The following is a 12,636-nucleotide window of genomic DNA, read 5'->3' on the forward strand; positions in this document are numbered from 1 at the left end:
GTCCACGTAACACACATCTGTAAGTGGAACATCTGGGACTGGGTCCAGGTAACTGATTTCAGGGTTGAAATACATTTGATAAAATTCACGTATTTTCATAAAGATATTTAAAAGAAGAAATAGGAGACTTTAGTATAATTTAAGTACATGTTACACCAACAACCAGCAGCAGCTTGATGGGATTCTGTGAGATGCACGTCCAGTAAATTCAGAATCAGCAGGCAAGTACACTCTCACCATTCCTATTTAAAATTGTTTTGAAAATGCTGGTGAATAAAGGAAAAGAAAGAAATGTTGTAAACAGCAAAAAATGTTTTTTTTTCCCATTATGTACACAATTTTAAAAAAGTCAAAACCTGACGGGGTACAGGGAAACTAATGCAAATGATAGGGAAATCATTTAGTTACAGAAACAATACAAAGTACTTGCTAAAACTTGCATGGGACATAACTGAAAACAACAATGAAGTTTCACCTTGGGAGAGAGAAAAAGCCTTGAATCCATGGGTAGCATCCTTCCTGGCTCAGAGAAGGTGAATCTATAACTGTGGCGATTTTTCTTAATTTAATCTGCCATATCAATAGATCAGTTGACCAAAATTCTGATGTAAATTTTTATGGGTTGGAAGTGGGCAGAATCCCACAGACAAATGCTCCCAGAGTTAGATGCAAGGTGAGGATTTGTGAATCCCAGGACTTAACAAGGGCACCTGTATGCAGGGCACAGTGCTGGCCACCCCAGGTGCATGGTCCCTGCAGAGGTCTTGAGGCTGGGCACTCACACAGCCTGAAGATGGTGATCACACATTACCACCAGGATTTCTCTGTAGGGATAGTCTATCAACCTTTCCAGCTGCCATCAAACTCGGGCATTTGGACTCAATTCAGGGACAGCTCCAGAGCTCCTACGGAACACTGGCAAATATGAAAGTTTAGATTGAAATGCATCTATACTCCAGTTCTAGCCTACCTCTAAAGCTTCATCTCCAGGAGGCCCAGATCAGTTAAACATCCATGTTGCCTGGTTATAAATGGCATGCTGAGCCATTTCATCTGCCCACACAAGGAACCTAGGAGTCATTTCAAACTGTTTCCTCTCTCTCACTTTCTACATTTAACCAATCACTGCTTTCAGCCAATTCTGTCTCTAATCTAGTTCTTTGCAGTTCCACTCCCATCCATTCACCCCAGGTCCTGGAAAGCTCTTTCTTATGCTTGTTCTAACCAACTCTATACCTTCCTCAAGTCTCTGAGAAGTGTTTCTAAGGCAGTTCTTCCCTCCAGGGAACAGGGACCACCCGATATCTCCAGAGCAATATCCTGTGTGTTCCACATCACAGACAGACATCAATCTTCTCCCTCTTGCATACTTAGGAAGTATGGGTTGCATGAAGCATCCGAAGTATAACAGTCTGTCCTCTACTCTCAGGTTTTTGTTCAGTCCGACATGGCCTGGCCCTCATCTTGCATCTCTGTAATTTTTCAATCTATACCCAACAAATGAACTTGAGCATCGCCATTACGGCTATGGTGAACAGTACAGCAGCACCCAGCCAGCCCAATGGCTCCACAGACGTGCTCCTCACCAACCCTCAGGACTACAGCAATGGAACGCTGAAGGAACTCGATGAGGTGGTGAGTTCAGTGAGGCTCCTGGACCCTTTCTTTCATTCAAACAGTTCGACTTAAAAAGTTATTCTATAAAATAATGTAATTCACTTACCTAGTAAATGTTTATTGAGCACATACTATGTGCTGGGAACAACATAAGAACATATGTATCTAAGGAAATTTTATCTGTGATTAGTGTCCATGAGTATAAACAGGAATTAAGTTAGGATGAAGAAAGCATCTTTTATCATTTACTGAATGTAAATTCTTCTCCCATAATGGCAAAAATCACCACAAAACATGTCTCACAGATTTATGTCTGCTTTCTCTTCCTTCCTTCCAGATATCTTTTATAACCTTGCCTCTGATGCTTCCTTCCTTATAAGATTTCTTTCTTTGCAGACTCTCATATCTTAACTAGTCAGTTAATTGTGTCAGGGTAAGGAAAAAAGATGTTTTGGACATGTACTTAGGCTTTTTAAAATTATTCTGAAATTTGTAAATTGGAAGAATGGGAGAGAGCTAGCAGGAAAGGAAACTGCATGTTATTATTTTTGCCCATTAAGTCCTTACAATTAAAAGTCAACCTTTAGGCTAATGACAGTAAGGTTTTCTTTGTTGTCTAGGCCCCTACATATGACTGGAGTCCTGAAATCCAGGGAGTCATCCTCAGCTCCCTCAACTATGGTTCCTTCTTGGCTCCAATCCCCACTGGCTATGTGGCTGGAGTATTTGGCGCCAAGTATGTGGTTGGTGTGGGGCTCTTCATCTCCTCCATCCTGACCCTCCTCATTCCGCTGGCGGCTGATGCGGGGGTGGCCTTGCTCATTGTCCTTCGGGTTGTACAAGGCATAGCCCAGGTACCAAGATGTTCTCCAAGCACAAGCAGAATACAATTTCTGGAATGATCTCATGTATCTAAGAATGGAAATTTCCCCTCTCTCAGGTTATGGTATTAACAGGTCAGTATTCAATTTGGGTCAAATGGGCTCCCCCTCTGGAAAGGAGTCAACTCACCACCATTGCTGGATCAGGTAACTAATATTCTAATCTCGCCTTTATGTACTGTCTGAGAGAACTCAGTCATGGCCTCTCCAATGGGCTAAGATCTTGCATCCCCCTTACTCTGGATTCATAATCCTTGCTCTGAGGCGCAACTCTATACTATTTTTCTTGATTAAATCCAAATATTATCTGTGCATAAATATTTTTGTGTGTTTTGCATGTGTTTCCTTTTAGTCTCAGAATAGTCTTATAAGTCCACTATATGTAATTATTTCTATTTCGCACCTAAAAAATTGGAGACACAAATCGACTAATAATTGTCCAAGATCAAACAGCTCCTGAGTGAAGGAGCAGGATTTCCACCTATGTAGTCTGGATTGAAGCTCATACCTCCTGCTTTGAAACTCAGCTCTCTAGGAAGCACACAGAATCCCAGGCCTGGTTCTCTCACCCAGAACACCCTCGTATCTTTTGCTCAGGGTCTATGCTGGGGACCTTCATTGTCCTGCTTGTTGGTGGTCTCCTCTGCCAGACCATAGGATGGCCTTATGTCTTCTATATTTTTGGTGAGTTTGTGCTCTTTGAATCTTAGAATTTTATTTTAAGACAAATAATATTTGGCATGATTTCTGTGATGCAGCATACTATATATAGTTAGCCAAATTCTAATACATATAAAATTTTATGTAGCAAAAAAATTGATCAGATTCAAAGCTAATCGTGTTGAGAATCTTTTTGATTCACAGCTAATCGTGTTGAGAATTTACATTTTAGGAGACCTACGGCAAAGCTAGAATAACCTTATAGCTTTAAGGGTATCATAACATCCCATCCTGCTTCTAAATTGATCCCAAAGGATCCTAGAGCAATTTCTTTCATAACATGTTGAAAACGTTACCTTGGGAAGACTGAATTTTAGCCATATTTATTTGTGTAACACATTCTTTAAATTTTATCTGATATAATCAACAGAAAATTGTGTGATTGTAACCCAATCATAGATAAAATACTGTTGGGAGTGAAGAATCAACCAATAGAGTCTGCAGAATAAGGCGAACTATAAGATGCCCAAATAGTGGGCATGATACTCTAAGATGCTGTAGAAAATTCCAGAGTATTCCAGAGGCAATATTTTAATAACTCACAATTTTGTATTCATTGAGCTCTGGTTGGGATCTGCCTAGCTGCTGTCAGTTAATGTTTATGTGCTTGTTTAATTTTGAAACATACTTTGAAATTCCACTTGCAAACCACTTGATTCCTTAGGATGAGTATTACCGATATTTACATTAGTAGAGAGCTCCCTAGGTCAAGGGCTCCTGAAACATCAGGTAAATGCATCCACCAGGAAAACATTGTGAAGATAGATGACTACAGCACACCCCTCTTCAAAGGCTGTCATGAAAATATCAAAAGGGCAGATTATAAAGATTATTCAAGCGATGAGAGAGACTTACTGTGCTCCTGGCTTTGAGAAACAGTAAGTAGCGTATACAAAATAGGAACTCTCTTTTGAATCAGTATTAACATCTCTAAACCTGGTATGTGACATTGCTCATTTCCACATCTACCCTTCCCCACTTGATTAAGTTCCTTGAGGTTGAAATTTGTATTCTGTGTTTTCAAAGTACAGCAAAATGTCTGGTGTGTGGAGTCTGCTGTATAGTGCTTGTGAAGGAACGCACGAACAAGCTACTCAAATAAAGAGAACTCTGAAGACATCCCTAAGACTCCAAAAAGGGAATTTTAAGATGAGCCATATTGCCACTCAGTGTTTATAATGTTTAGTTCCCTAGTACTGTAAAATTACTTTGCCAAAGACCTATTAAATTCCATGTCTAGAAATTGTCTAGCTAGTCAACTACACATAAAATGTAGTGCTGCTCACGCAAGTGCCATGAGAAAGACAAGAGAAAGAGGTGGAAAGGCTGATAAAGAAACCGCAAGAGCATGGCTAGCAGGAGGGTGCTGATTGGTACTTGAACAGCAAGGGCATTTTCAAGCCACAGGCAAGCGTACTAATGACTTGTAACAGTGTGCTATAGCCTCGATATCACAGTGCATTTCAACCTCCCCCCAAAACTCAGTGGTTTAAAACAGCAGGAATTTCTTCTCATAGCTCTGAGAGACAGCTGGTAGCTCTGCTCCCTGAATCTCATCTGCTCTGGACAATGGATTAGCTGGAGTATATTCCTCCTATAGCAGTGGCCATGATCTAAAAGGACAAAAACAAAAACAAACAAAAACCCCCCAAAAAAACCCAAAACAAAAAACAAACAAAACAAGCAGTACTTCCTAATGCCCAGGCTCAGGATTCCCCCAGGCCATGGGCGAAAGCAGATCACACACCAAGGCCAAAGGTCAGGTAGTGGCATGGATGTAGAGGAGTAGAGAGTTGGTGCCAGTCACTTTCTCAGCCACAGCAACTATCTTGGAGCAAAGTTAAAGAAGAACTCCAGTCCAGTGCTGATTGCATCCTCTTTTCCCAGGGGGAATTGGCTGTGCCTGCTGCCTTCTCTGGTTCCCTCTTGTTTCTGATGACCCTGGGAACCATCCTTTCATTAGCACTGGTGAGAAGAGATACATCATGTGTTCACTGGCCCAGCAGGTACCCTGAGGGACTCCCTTTTTCCTTATGTCCACCTAACATCTTTGAGGGGATTCTGACGTGTGCTTTCTTGCAGGACAGTTCACCAGGCTGGTCTCTTCCTATTAAAGCTATGCTCCAGTCCCTACCACTTTGGGCCATTTTAGTTTCTTATTTCTGTGAATATTGGCTTTTTTATACCATAATGGCATATACACCCACATATATCAGTTCTGTACTTCAGGCCAACCTCAGAGATGTAAGTACAGAGTTCATTTTGTTCTTCTGTTTCAATGTTTCATGATATAAGTTTCTGTCTCTCCCACAGTCATAAAATCAAGGGATTAGGTCTGGGACCCCAAATAGGAAATGCAACCTAATTAGCTTGGACTCGGATCCATCTCAACGTGGCTTACTGTCAGAGCAGGATGTTATGGTTCTAGGTCTGTGTGATGTTCATAAAATGTCACATTTCAAGAGACCTATGCAAAAATTTTGTAAATCAGTCCAGTCAATGTTTATAAACAATGTTTGTAAACAATGTTTGTAAACAATGTTTGTAAAACTCTGCTGGCAGTATACCACGAAAGATTAACACACTACAAAAAATTTCAACAGAGCAACATAACAACATATGCTGAAAATAAGACATGATTCATAGGACATAAAGTCCCAGATAGAGCTTATCTAAAAAGTATGGATAATGTTTTTAAAAATATTTTATTCATGGATAGCATATGGAGAGAAAAGTGCACATATGTGTCAGCTCTCCGGAGTTTCACAAAAAAGAATGGATGCTGACTGGCTGACAGAGCCTTTCAGTTTCCGCTAGATGGGAATCTTAAAAGTGGCAAAGAGCTTATCAGATGTGACAGCCTGTTGATGACAGCTGTAGCAGTAGATTACTGTTGCACCCTTGAGTTCTGTACTGACGAAGAAGGCTTATCATTTTGCGGGTGCTCCTGGGGAGAGTGTGTGGAATGACCCTGGAGAGCTGACCTTAGCATGCTCGGAATCTGGGGAGCTGTGTGCAAGCAGGCTGAAGGCACTGGCACCAGAACACTCCAGAAAAGAGAAGTTCTGTGTTTTCTCAAAAAGGAGCAAAGCCAGAAGGATCATCTATTTCCAGGTGATCATTATATGTGAAGAGAGCATTAGTCTTTTTTTTTTTTTTTTTTCAAATTGAGCTACATGTATATCCCCCACTCACCGGCCAGGTATTAAAGTCCTATTGGCTCATTCTAGCAATAGAAAATTCATATGAAAAGTCATAGTTGTGGACCATCCATCCAAAGATCAGTCTGCATCTTGGCAGGGTGGCCAGGGATTGTGACTCACCTGTTTCCCATCCTCAGAGCGGGATCCTGTCGGCCTTGCCCTTTGTTGTTGGCTGTATCTGCATTATCCTGGCAGGGCTGTTGGCAGATTTTCTCCACTCCAGAAAGATCTTCAAACTCATCACCATCAGAAAGCTCTTTACTGCAATAGGTACTGGCTGAGCTGGATGCGGGTGGATGTGGGAGGCTCAGGACAGCCTCCACCTCATCCCTGGTTGTCCTCTTGCTCCAGGGGTTCTCTTCTCATCTGGGATCCTGGTGGCCTTGCACTGGGTCAGATACAGCCACAGCACCACCATGGCCTTCCTAGTCCTGTCTTCGGCCTCCAGCAGCCTCTGTGAAGCCGGAGTCCTGGTTAACTTCCTGGATATCGCTCCTCGGTGGGGCCCCTTTGCCTCATCCCCACAGCAGCTCAGCTCGGGTCCAGCAGCCCTAAACCTGCCCTGATGCAAAGGAAAGTGGCATGTACAGCAGGCCAGACGATGTGAATTTCACCCTGTATTTCAGCTCTCTTATAGGGTACCCTGAGCTAGCTGCCCACTGAGACTTGAGTGCTCCCAACTCAGTAGGGGAAGGGAGAGGGTGACCTGTTCCTCTCTGCTGAAGAACACAGGGATGATCATGAAGGGCTTTAATAGAGAGATTTTAAATAAGGCTTTAATCAAGAGGACACTATCCCAGGAGAAACAGTTACCAGTTTAACCACTTATATAGGTAAACATCAGAGATGACAGCGACTGCAGACAAAGTTCCCAGGGTCCTGCCACATTCAACAGGGCATATTTTGTCCTCAGCAGATGAACCACCAATATATGGGGGGGAAACCTTTGTTTCAGGGAGCCACATCCCACCCAATCAGGCTCAATTGTAGGAAATCAAGAAATGTTTAAACCAAGCCCAGTGTGGTGGCACATGCCTATAATCCCAGTACTTGGAAGGCTGAGACAGGACGATTACAGGTTTGAGGACAGCTTCAGCAAGTAGTGAGACTCTCATCAACCTGGCAAGACCCTGTTTCAAAATAAAAATAGAGCAGGGCGTGGTAGCGCATGCTTGTAATCCCCATGCTTGGGGATTACAGGAGGATCGTGCAGATTCAAAGCCAGTCTCGCTGGCTTAAGACCCTGTTTCCAAAATAAAAAATATAAAATGGGTCTGGGAGTGTAGCCCGGAGGTAGAAGGGTCCCATCCCCAGTACCACCCAAAATAAACAAACAAACAAACAAACAATAGAGCTGAGGGTGTAGCTTGGAGGCGGAAATACCCCTAGTTTCAATCCCTAGTGAAAGAAAGAAGGAAAGAAAGAACAAAGGAAAGAAAAAGAAAGAGAAAAGAATGAAAGGAAACATATAAACCAGGTACAATCTGCCCATTTTGTACAGACAATGTTAATGAGTTAGTGCAGGCTACCCCTAGGAAATCTCGGACTCTAGCACAGGAGTTTACTAATCATTAATACATTTTGTTCATGTTAAACCAAGGATGAGTTTCAGTCCAGGCACACCCAGAGACCAGCACAGAGTTGCAGTGGACAGCTGAGAATCACCTTTGGTGACCTATGGGTGTCTCCCTCTCGCTTCCTGTCTCTCCCAGGTACTCTGGCTTTCTCAAGGGGCTGCTGCAAGTCTTTGCACACATAGCTGGAGCCATCTCTCCCACTGCTGCTGGGTTTTTCATCAATCAGGTGAGATCAAATGTTCTGATCACCAGAGAAACTGACAGAGGTCATCCAGTAGAAGTTAGACCAAAAGCATTTTTTTTTCCTCTTCAGTGTAACTCACCAAACTCTGGAGTCCTGACCACCTGCTTGCCCTCATTCCCACGCTGGGCTCATCCCACACAAGGATGTTACCACATCTGTGGGTGGGGTTATGAGTTTGTGCTTTGCGAGTCCTTTAAGATGAGCTTCTGGTGATAAAAAACACATTTTTCTAGTTCTATTCATGGCATTTTTCCTGAAGTACAAAGCAGTCATCCATCTTGGTCTATTGGGACTGAAGGGCTTCCCAGAGCACAAGACTTTGAGTGTTCAACCCTTGAAATTTCTAGGCAAACCTAAATGAGCTGACTATGCCACACCAGAACCAACAAGTGTTCACAGAATGTATGAGCAAGGTGCGAGTGGGTGACGGCGTGACTGAGATGCCTGCACCTCATGCACCTGCTCATGAATGGTTAGTGTGGAAACTCCTTCAGCCAGTGCTGCTTGCATGGCGCCTTTACATTTGCACAGCCATCCACCCTGGAAGATATATGTAACATAATCAAAATAAGCAAATTCCCTTAAACACTTGAGCATCACCTCCTGATCTTGCTGACACAGACTTTACATGGAGGTGTATGTCACAGCTACAGAAACATCACTCTAATTTTCCTGGAGGTTTTTTTTTTTTTTTTTTTTTTTTACCAGTAAGTCGGGACAATGAGGGGAGGATAACAAAAAGGAAATTCTTGACAAAATCAAGTCCCTTCTCATTTTGGAAGTTTTACTTCTAGCCACTCACATGTTGCTAGAAAATGGTTGTTTAAAGTGAGAATTCTCAAACTGAGCTTGTTTCTCTTGCCACTTTGCAATTGATTAATTGATTCATTGAATACATAGGTGTTGAATATTAGCATGTATTAAGTCAATATATGTGCTGTGTATTGTTAAAGTATTTTAAAGAACGAAACAAACCAGCTGGGCATGGTGGAGCACACTTGTGATTCCAGAATTTAGGAGGCTAAGACAGGAGGATCGTGGTTCGCAGCCAACCTCAGCTACTTAGTGAAGTCCTTTGCAACTCAGTGAGACCCTGTTTCAAAATAAAGAGTAAAATATAGGACTAGGGTTATAGCTTGGAGGTAGAATGCCCTTGGGTTCCTTCCCTGGTACTGAAAAAAAAAAAAAGAAAAGAAAAGAATGTAATAAACCAAAGTTCCCCCCCTTGTGAAATCTATGCTGTAGGAAAAAAAACTGGCAGAAAACTAAGATCCAGTACATGATATATTGATCATAAGTGCTAAGAGAAGAGGAGAATTGTGCACATAAGAGGGAGAGAAATTTCAGTTCAATGGGGGCAACTAAAAAGGTAGCATTGACAGCAAGGACTGGAATGAAGTGAGGGAGCTAGAGAAGAGGGGCCTGAGATGAGGGGTTCCTGAGGAGTGGACAGCAGCCTGATGGCAGGAATGTGCCTGTGCATTTTAGGAACTGTAGTGGATGGTAATGATGTTGATTGATGTTGGCATGAATGACAATTGAGTCATAATGATTTTAGATAAAATTATTATTAGAGAAAGAGAGTAGCTGAGGAGGCCAGGAAGGAGAGAGACAGAGATCTTTTCTAGCTCTCCTCCTTCTAGTGTCTTTATTATGTTGAGGATTTTAACCAAAACATTGTAAGAAATGATTAATGACAGAAGATAGCAAAGTCATGGGGTGAGTCAGGAAAAAACATCAAGGTAGTCATGGATGTATCAGAGAGTGAAAGGGTAAAGTTCTGGGAAATAAGGAAATTGTAGGGTCTCTGTTTGTCAAGGTCCCTGCTTATCAGTCTCATTTGGTCCTTGGGTGGGCAGTTTGTGACCCTCCCAGGCTGGATTGGGGTGACCTCAAAGCTGATGACTAGGAAGGAACAATCAGAAATCCCCAGGCTGGATCAGAGCTTAGGAGGCGACAGCAGTACACTGGGGCCACAGCAGTTCTGAACCAGAAGAAATGGGAAATAGGTGACTGTCACTAATTTGGTTTTCTGCCTCCAGGATTCAGAGCTTGGTTGGAAAAACGTGTTCTTGCTTGCAGCTGCTATTAACATATCGGGCCTGGTCTTTTACCTCATCTTTGGCCAAGCAGAAGTACAGGACTGGGCTAAAGAGCAGACATTCACCCACTTCTGAGCCAACAAGCAATGTGGGAGATTCCCATGCTGTCTTTCATGGCTTTTCCTCACAGAACCTCCCTGACTACCTGCTTGACTGATCAGCCATTTAGCTGGGGGTGGCTTTGCTTCAGAATTTTTTCAGAGTCCTAGCCAAGGATGGCTAGATAAGACTAAAGGGTTTGCCATGCCTGGAGATTTTTGCTGGAGAAAAAAAAAAAAAACTGGTTATTTAACTGTGAGCTCCTGAGAACGTAGCTGTGTCTGGATTCCTACTATCCCGCGTTTTTTATACTGCTATCCTGGCAAAAGCACTAGCACAATTTCCCACCAAAGCCAAAGAGAAGCCAGAACCTCAGGACAGAGGACTGGGATGCATGAACAGATGAACCCCAAGACCTGTTGTCAGAAAGAGCCCCAGCCACAGAAGGCATGTTGTCTATCATCACATTCCCCGGCCAGGAGGCCAATGCAGGCACAGCCATACTGGTGTCCAGTGAGGAGGAACACGGCTCTTCTGAGGCTTGGTATGGGCAGGATGCTGACCAAAAAATGGCATGGAAGAGGGACAGTCCATGTAGAGTGAACCCACCAGGAGAGGAAGGAGTACTCCTGTAGCTCCATGGATAAGATGTTAGCTCATCTATTCCAGAGAACTTACTTTCCACCAGAGCTGCCTCTGTAGTGTCTGCATTGCCCAGGTGCACTCTGCCTTCTTTCTGACCATCTTGATCTGGCCCCACATCTGCTTTGTAGATCCTTGCAGATACCCGGGGACACGTTTGTATAATGAGATGATGCAATTCATATTGTTGTCGACGTGACCAGACTCTTGGAACTATCAACATGAAGATTTTGATCTTTCTGCCTCTAAGGAAACTTAAAAATGTTTTTGCTACCGTGCAATGCTAGGATCTTTAATCCCCAAAATGATTTTTATGTGATATGTGGTACTGGGTGTAGAATTATAAATTTGCACTATGTTTAGTGCTCAGTTTATTAAATGTATGAATTTCCTTAAAAAAACTTCAAAACATATGACCACTTATGCTAGTAATAAACCAACTCCCAGGCAGATTATCCCCAAGTGTTTCCTTGTGTCCTTGTACAATGTCTTCCTGCAGCATCTCAGCATCTTCTCCATTCTCCTTGCCCTCCCACCCAAAGCAACTGATGATCTGTTTCCTGCAATGAAGATTAACTTGTTTTCTAGAAATTTCATAGAAATGGAATAATATAGTATGTGTTCATCTTCCTTCTAGCTTATTTTACTCTTTAATAAAGAGCACCTATAAAACTCCACTCAAAGATGAACCTTCCTGGTAAAATCAGATACATAAGAGAGATGATTCATATATCCATTTACCATTATACTGGAAGGCCTACCAGCACAATCACACAAGAAAGGAATGCAAAATAACTGAGAAAGAAGGAAGTAAATTAAACTGAGCCGGATAATACTAGTACTTGGGAAGTTGAAGCAGGAGGATGTAGGTTCAAGGTCAGCCTCAGCAACTTAGCCAGGCCCTCAGCAACTCATTGAGACCCCATTTCAAAATAAAAAATAAAATAGGGCTATGGATGTAGCCTAGAGGTAAGACATCCCTGGATTCACTCCTCAGTACCACACACACACAAGAAGAAAGAAAGAAAGAAAGAAAGAAAGAAAGAAAGAAAGAAAGAAAGAAAGAAAGAAAGAGAGAAAAGAAAAGGGAAAAAAAGGAAAAGGAAAAGAGGCAAACCATAATTATGGGCAGATGATATGATTGTTTACATATAAAAGCAAAGACTTTTATGCATAATTATAATTAATAAGAGTTTAGCAAGTTTGTCAGATGCAAAAGTGATATTTATAGGCCAATTACATTTTTTATTTTCAGTTGCTTAGGGATTGTTTACCTGCATAACAGCTTGCTGTCTACCTGCAAACTTCTAGAACAAAGTGTCCAGATGCGACAGTAGAACACAAACATCAATAGCACATCTATCCAGAAAATGCAGAAAAGAGAGTGAGACAGGAGGATCATATATTCGTAGGCAAGATCCTGTTTCCAAATTAAAAAAAAAAAAGTAGGCTGGGGTGTATCCCAGAGGTTAAATCCTCAGTCCTCAGCCTCCCCCTGCCCTACACACACACACCAGGTCCTTGCTCACCTGTTACTTTCCTTTTCTCTGCAGTAGAGGGCGCTGGGTGGCCAGGAGAGCAGCCAAGGCCAAGACCTGCTCCTCCGGGGTG

The 12,636-nt window shown here is 42.4% G+C and overlaps 1 protein-coding gene across 2 annotated transcripts; it reads left to right on the top strand.

Annotated features, from left to right (window-relative positions):
• Positions 1 to 1,437: 1,437 nt before the first annotated feature.
• SLC17A4 (solute carrier family 17 member 4) lies at positions 1,438 to 10,419 on the top strand (the record flags this gene model as incomplete). Of its 2 annotated transcripts, none has more annotated exons than XM_080709837.1 (10): positions 1,438 to 1,635; positions 2,238 to 2,471; positions 2,558 to 2,645; positions 3,096 to 3,182; positions 5,106 to 5,224; positions 5,301 to 5,462; positions 6,559 to 6,691; positions 6,773 to 6,920; positions 8,134 to 8,224; positions 10,285 to 10,419. In XM_080709837.1, the coding sequence occupies exons 1-10, from the start codon at positions 1,501 to 1,503 to the stop codon at positions 10,417 to 10,419; spliced, it is 1,332 nt and encodes a 443-aa protein (XP_080565963.1). In that variant the 5' UTR covers positions 1,438 to 1,500. The 2 variants fall into 2 exon arrangements, with proteins under 2 accessions (XP_080565963.1, XP_080565964.1); XM_080709838.1 differs by having other exon boundaries at positions 1,438 to 1,632.
• Between the last annotated feature and the right edge of the window lie 2,217 nt (positions 10,420 to 12,636).

This window comes from Muscardinus avellanarius (assembly GCF_963383645.1).
Source record: "Muscardinus avellanarius genome assembly, chromosome: 14".
Classification (NCBI taxonomy): domain Eukaryota; kingdom Metazoa; phylum Chordata; class Mammalia; order Rodentia; family Gliridae; genus Muscardinus; species Muscardinus avellanarius.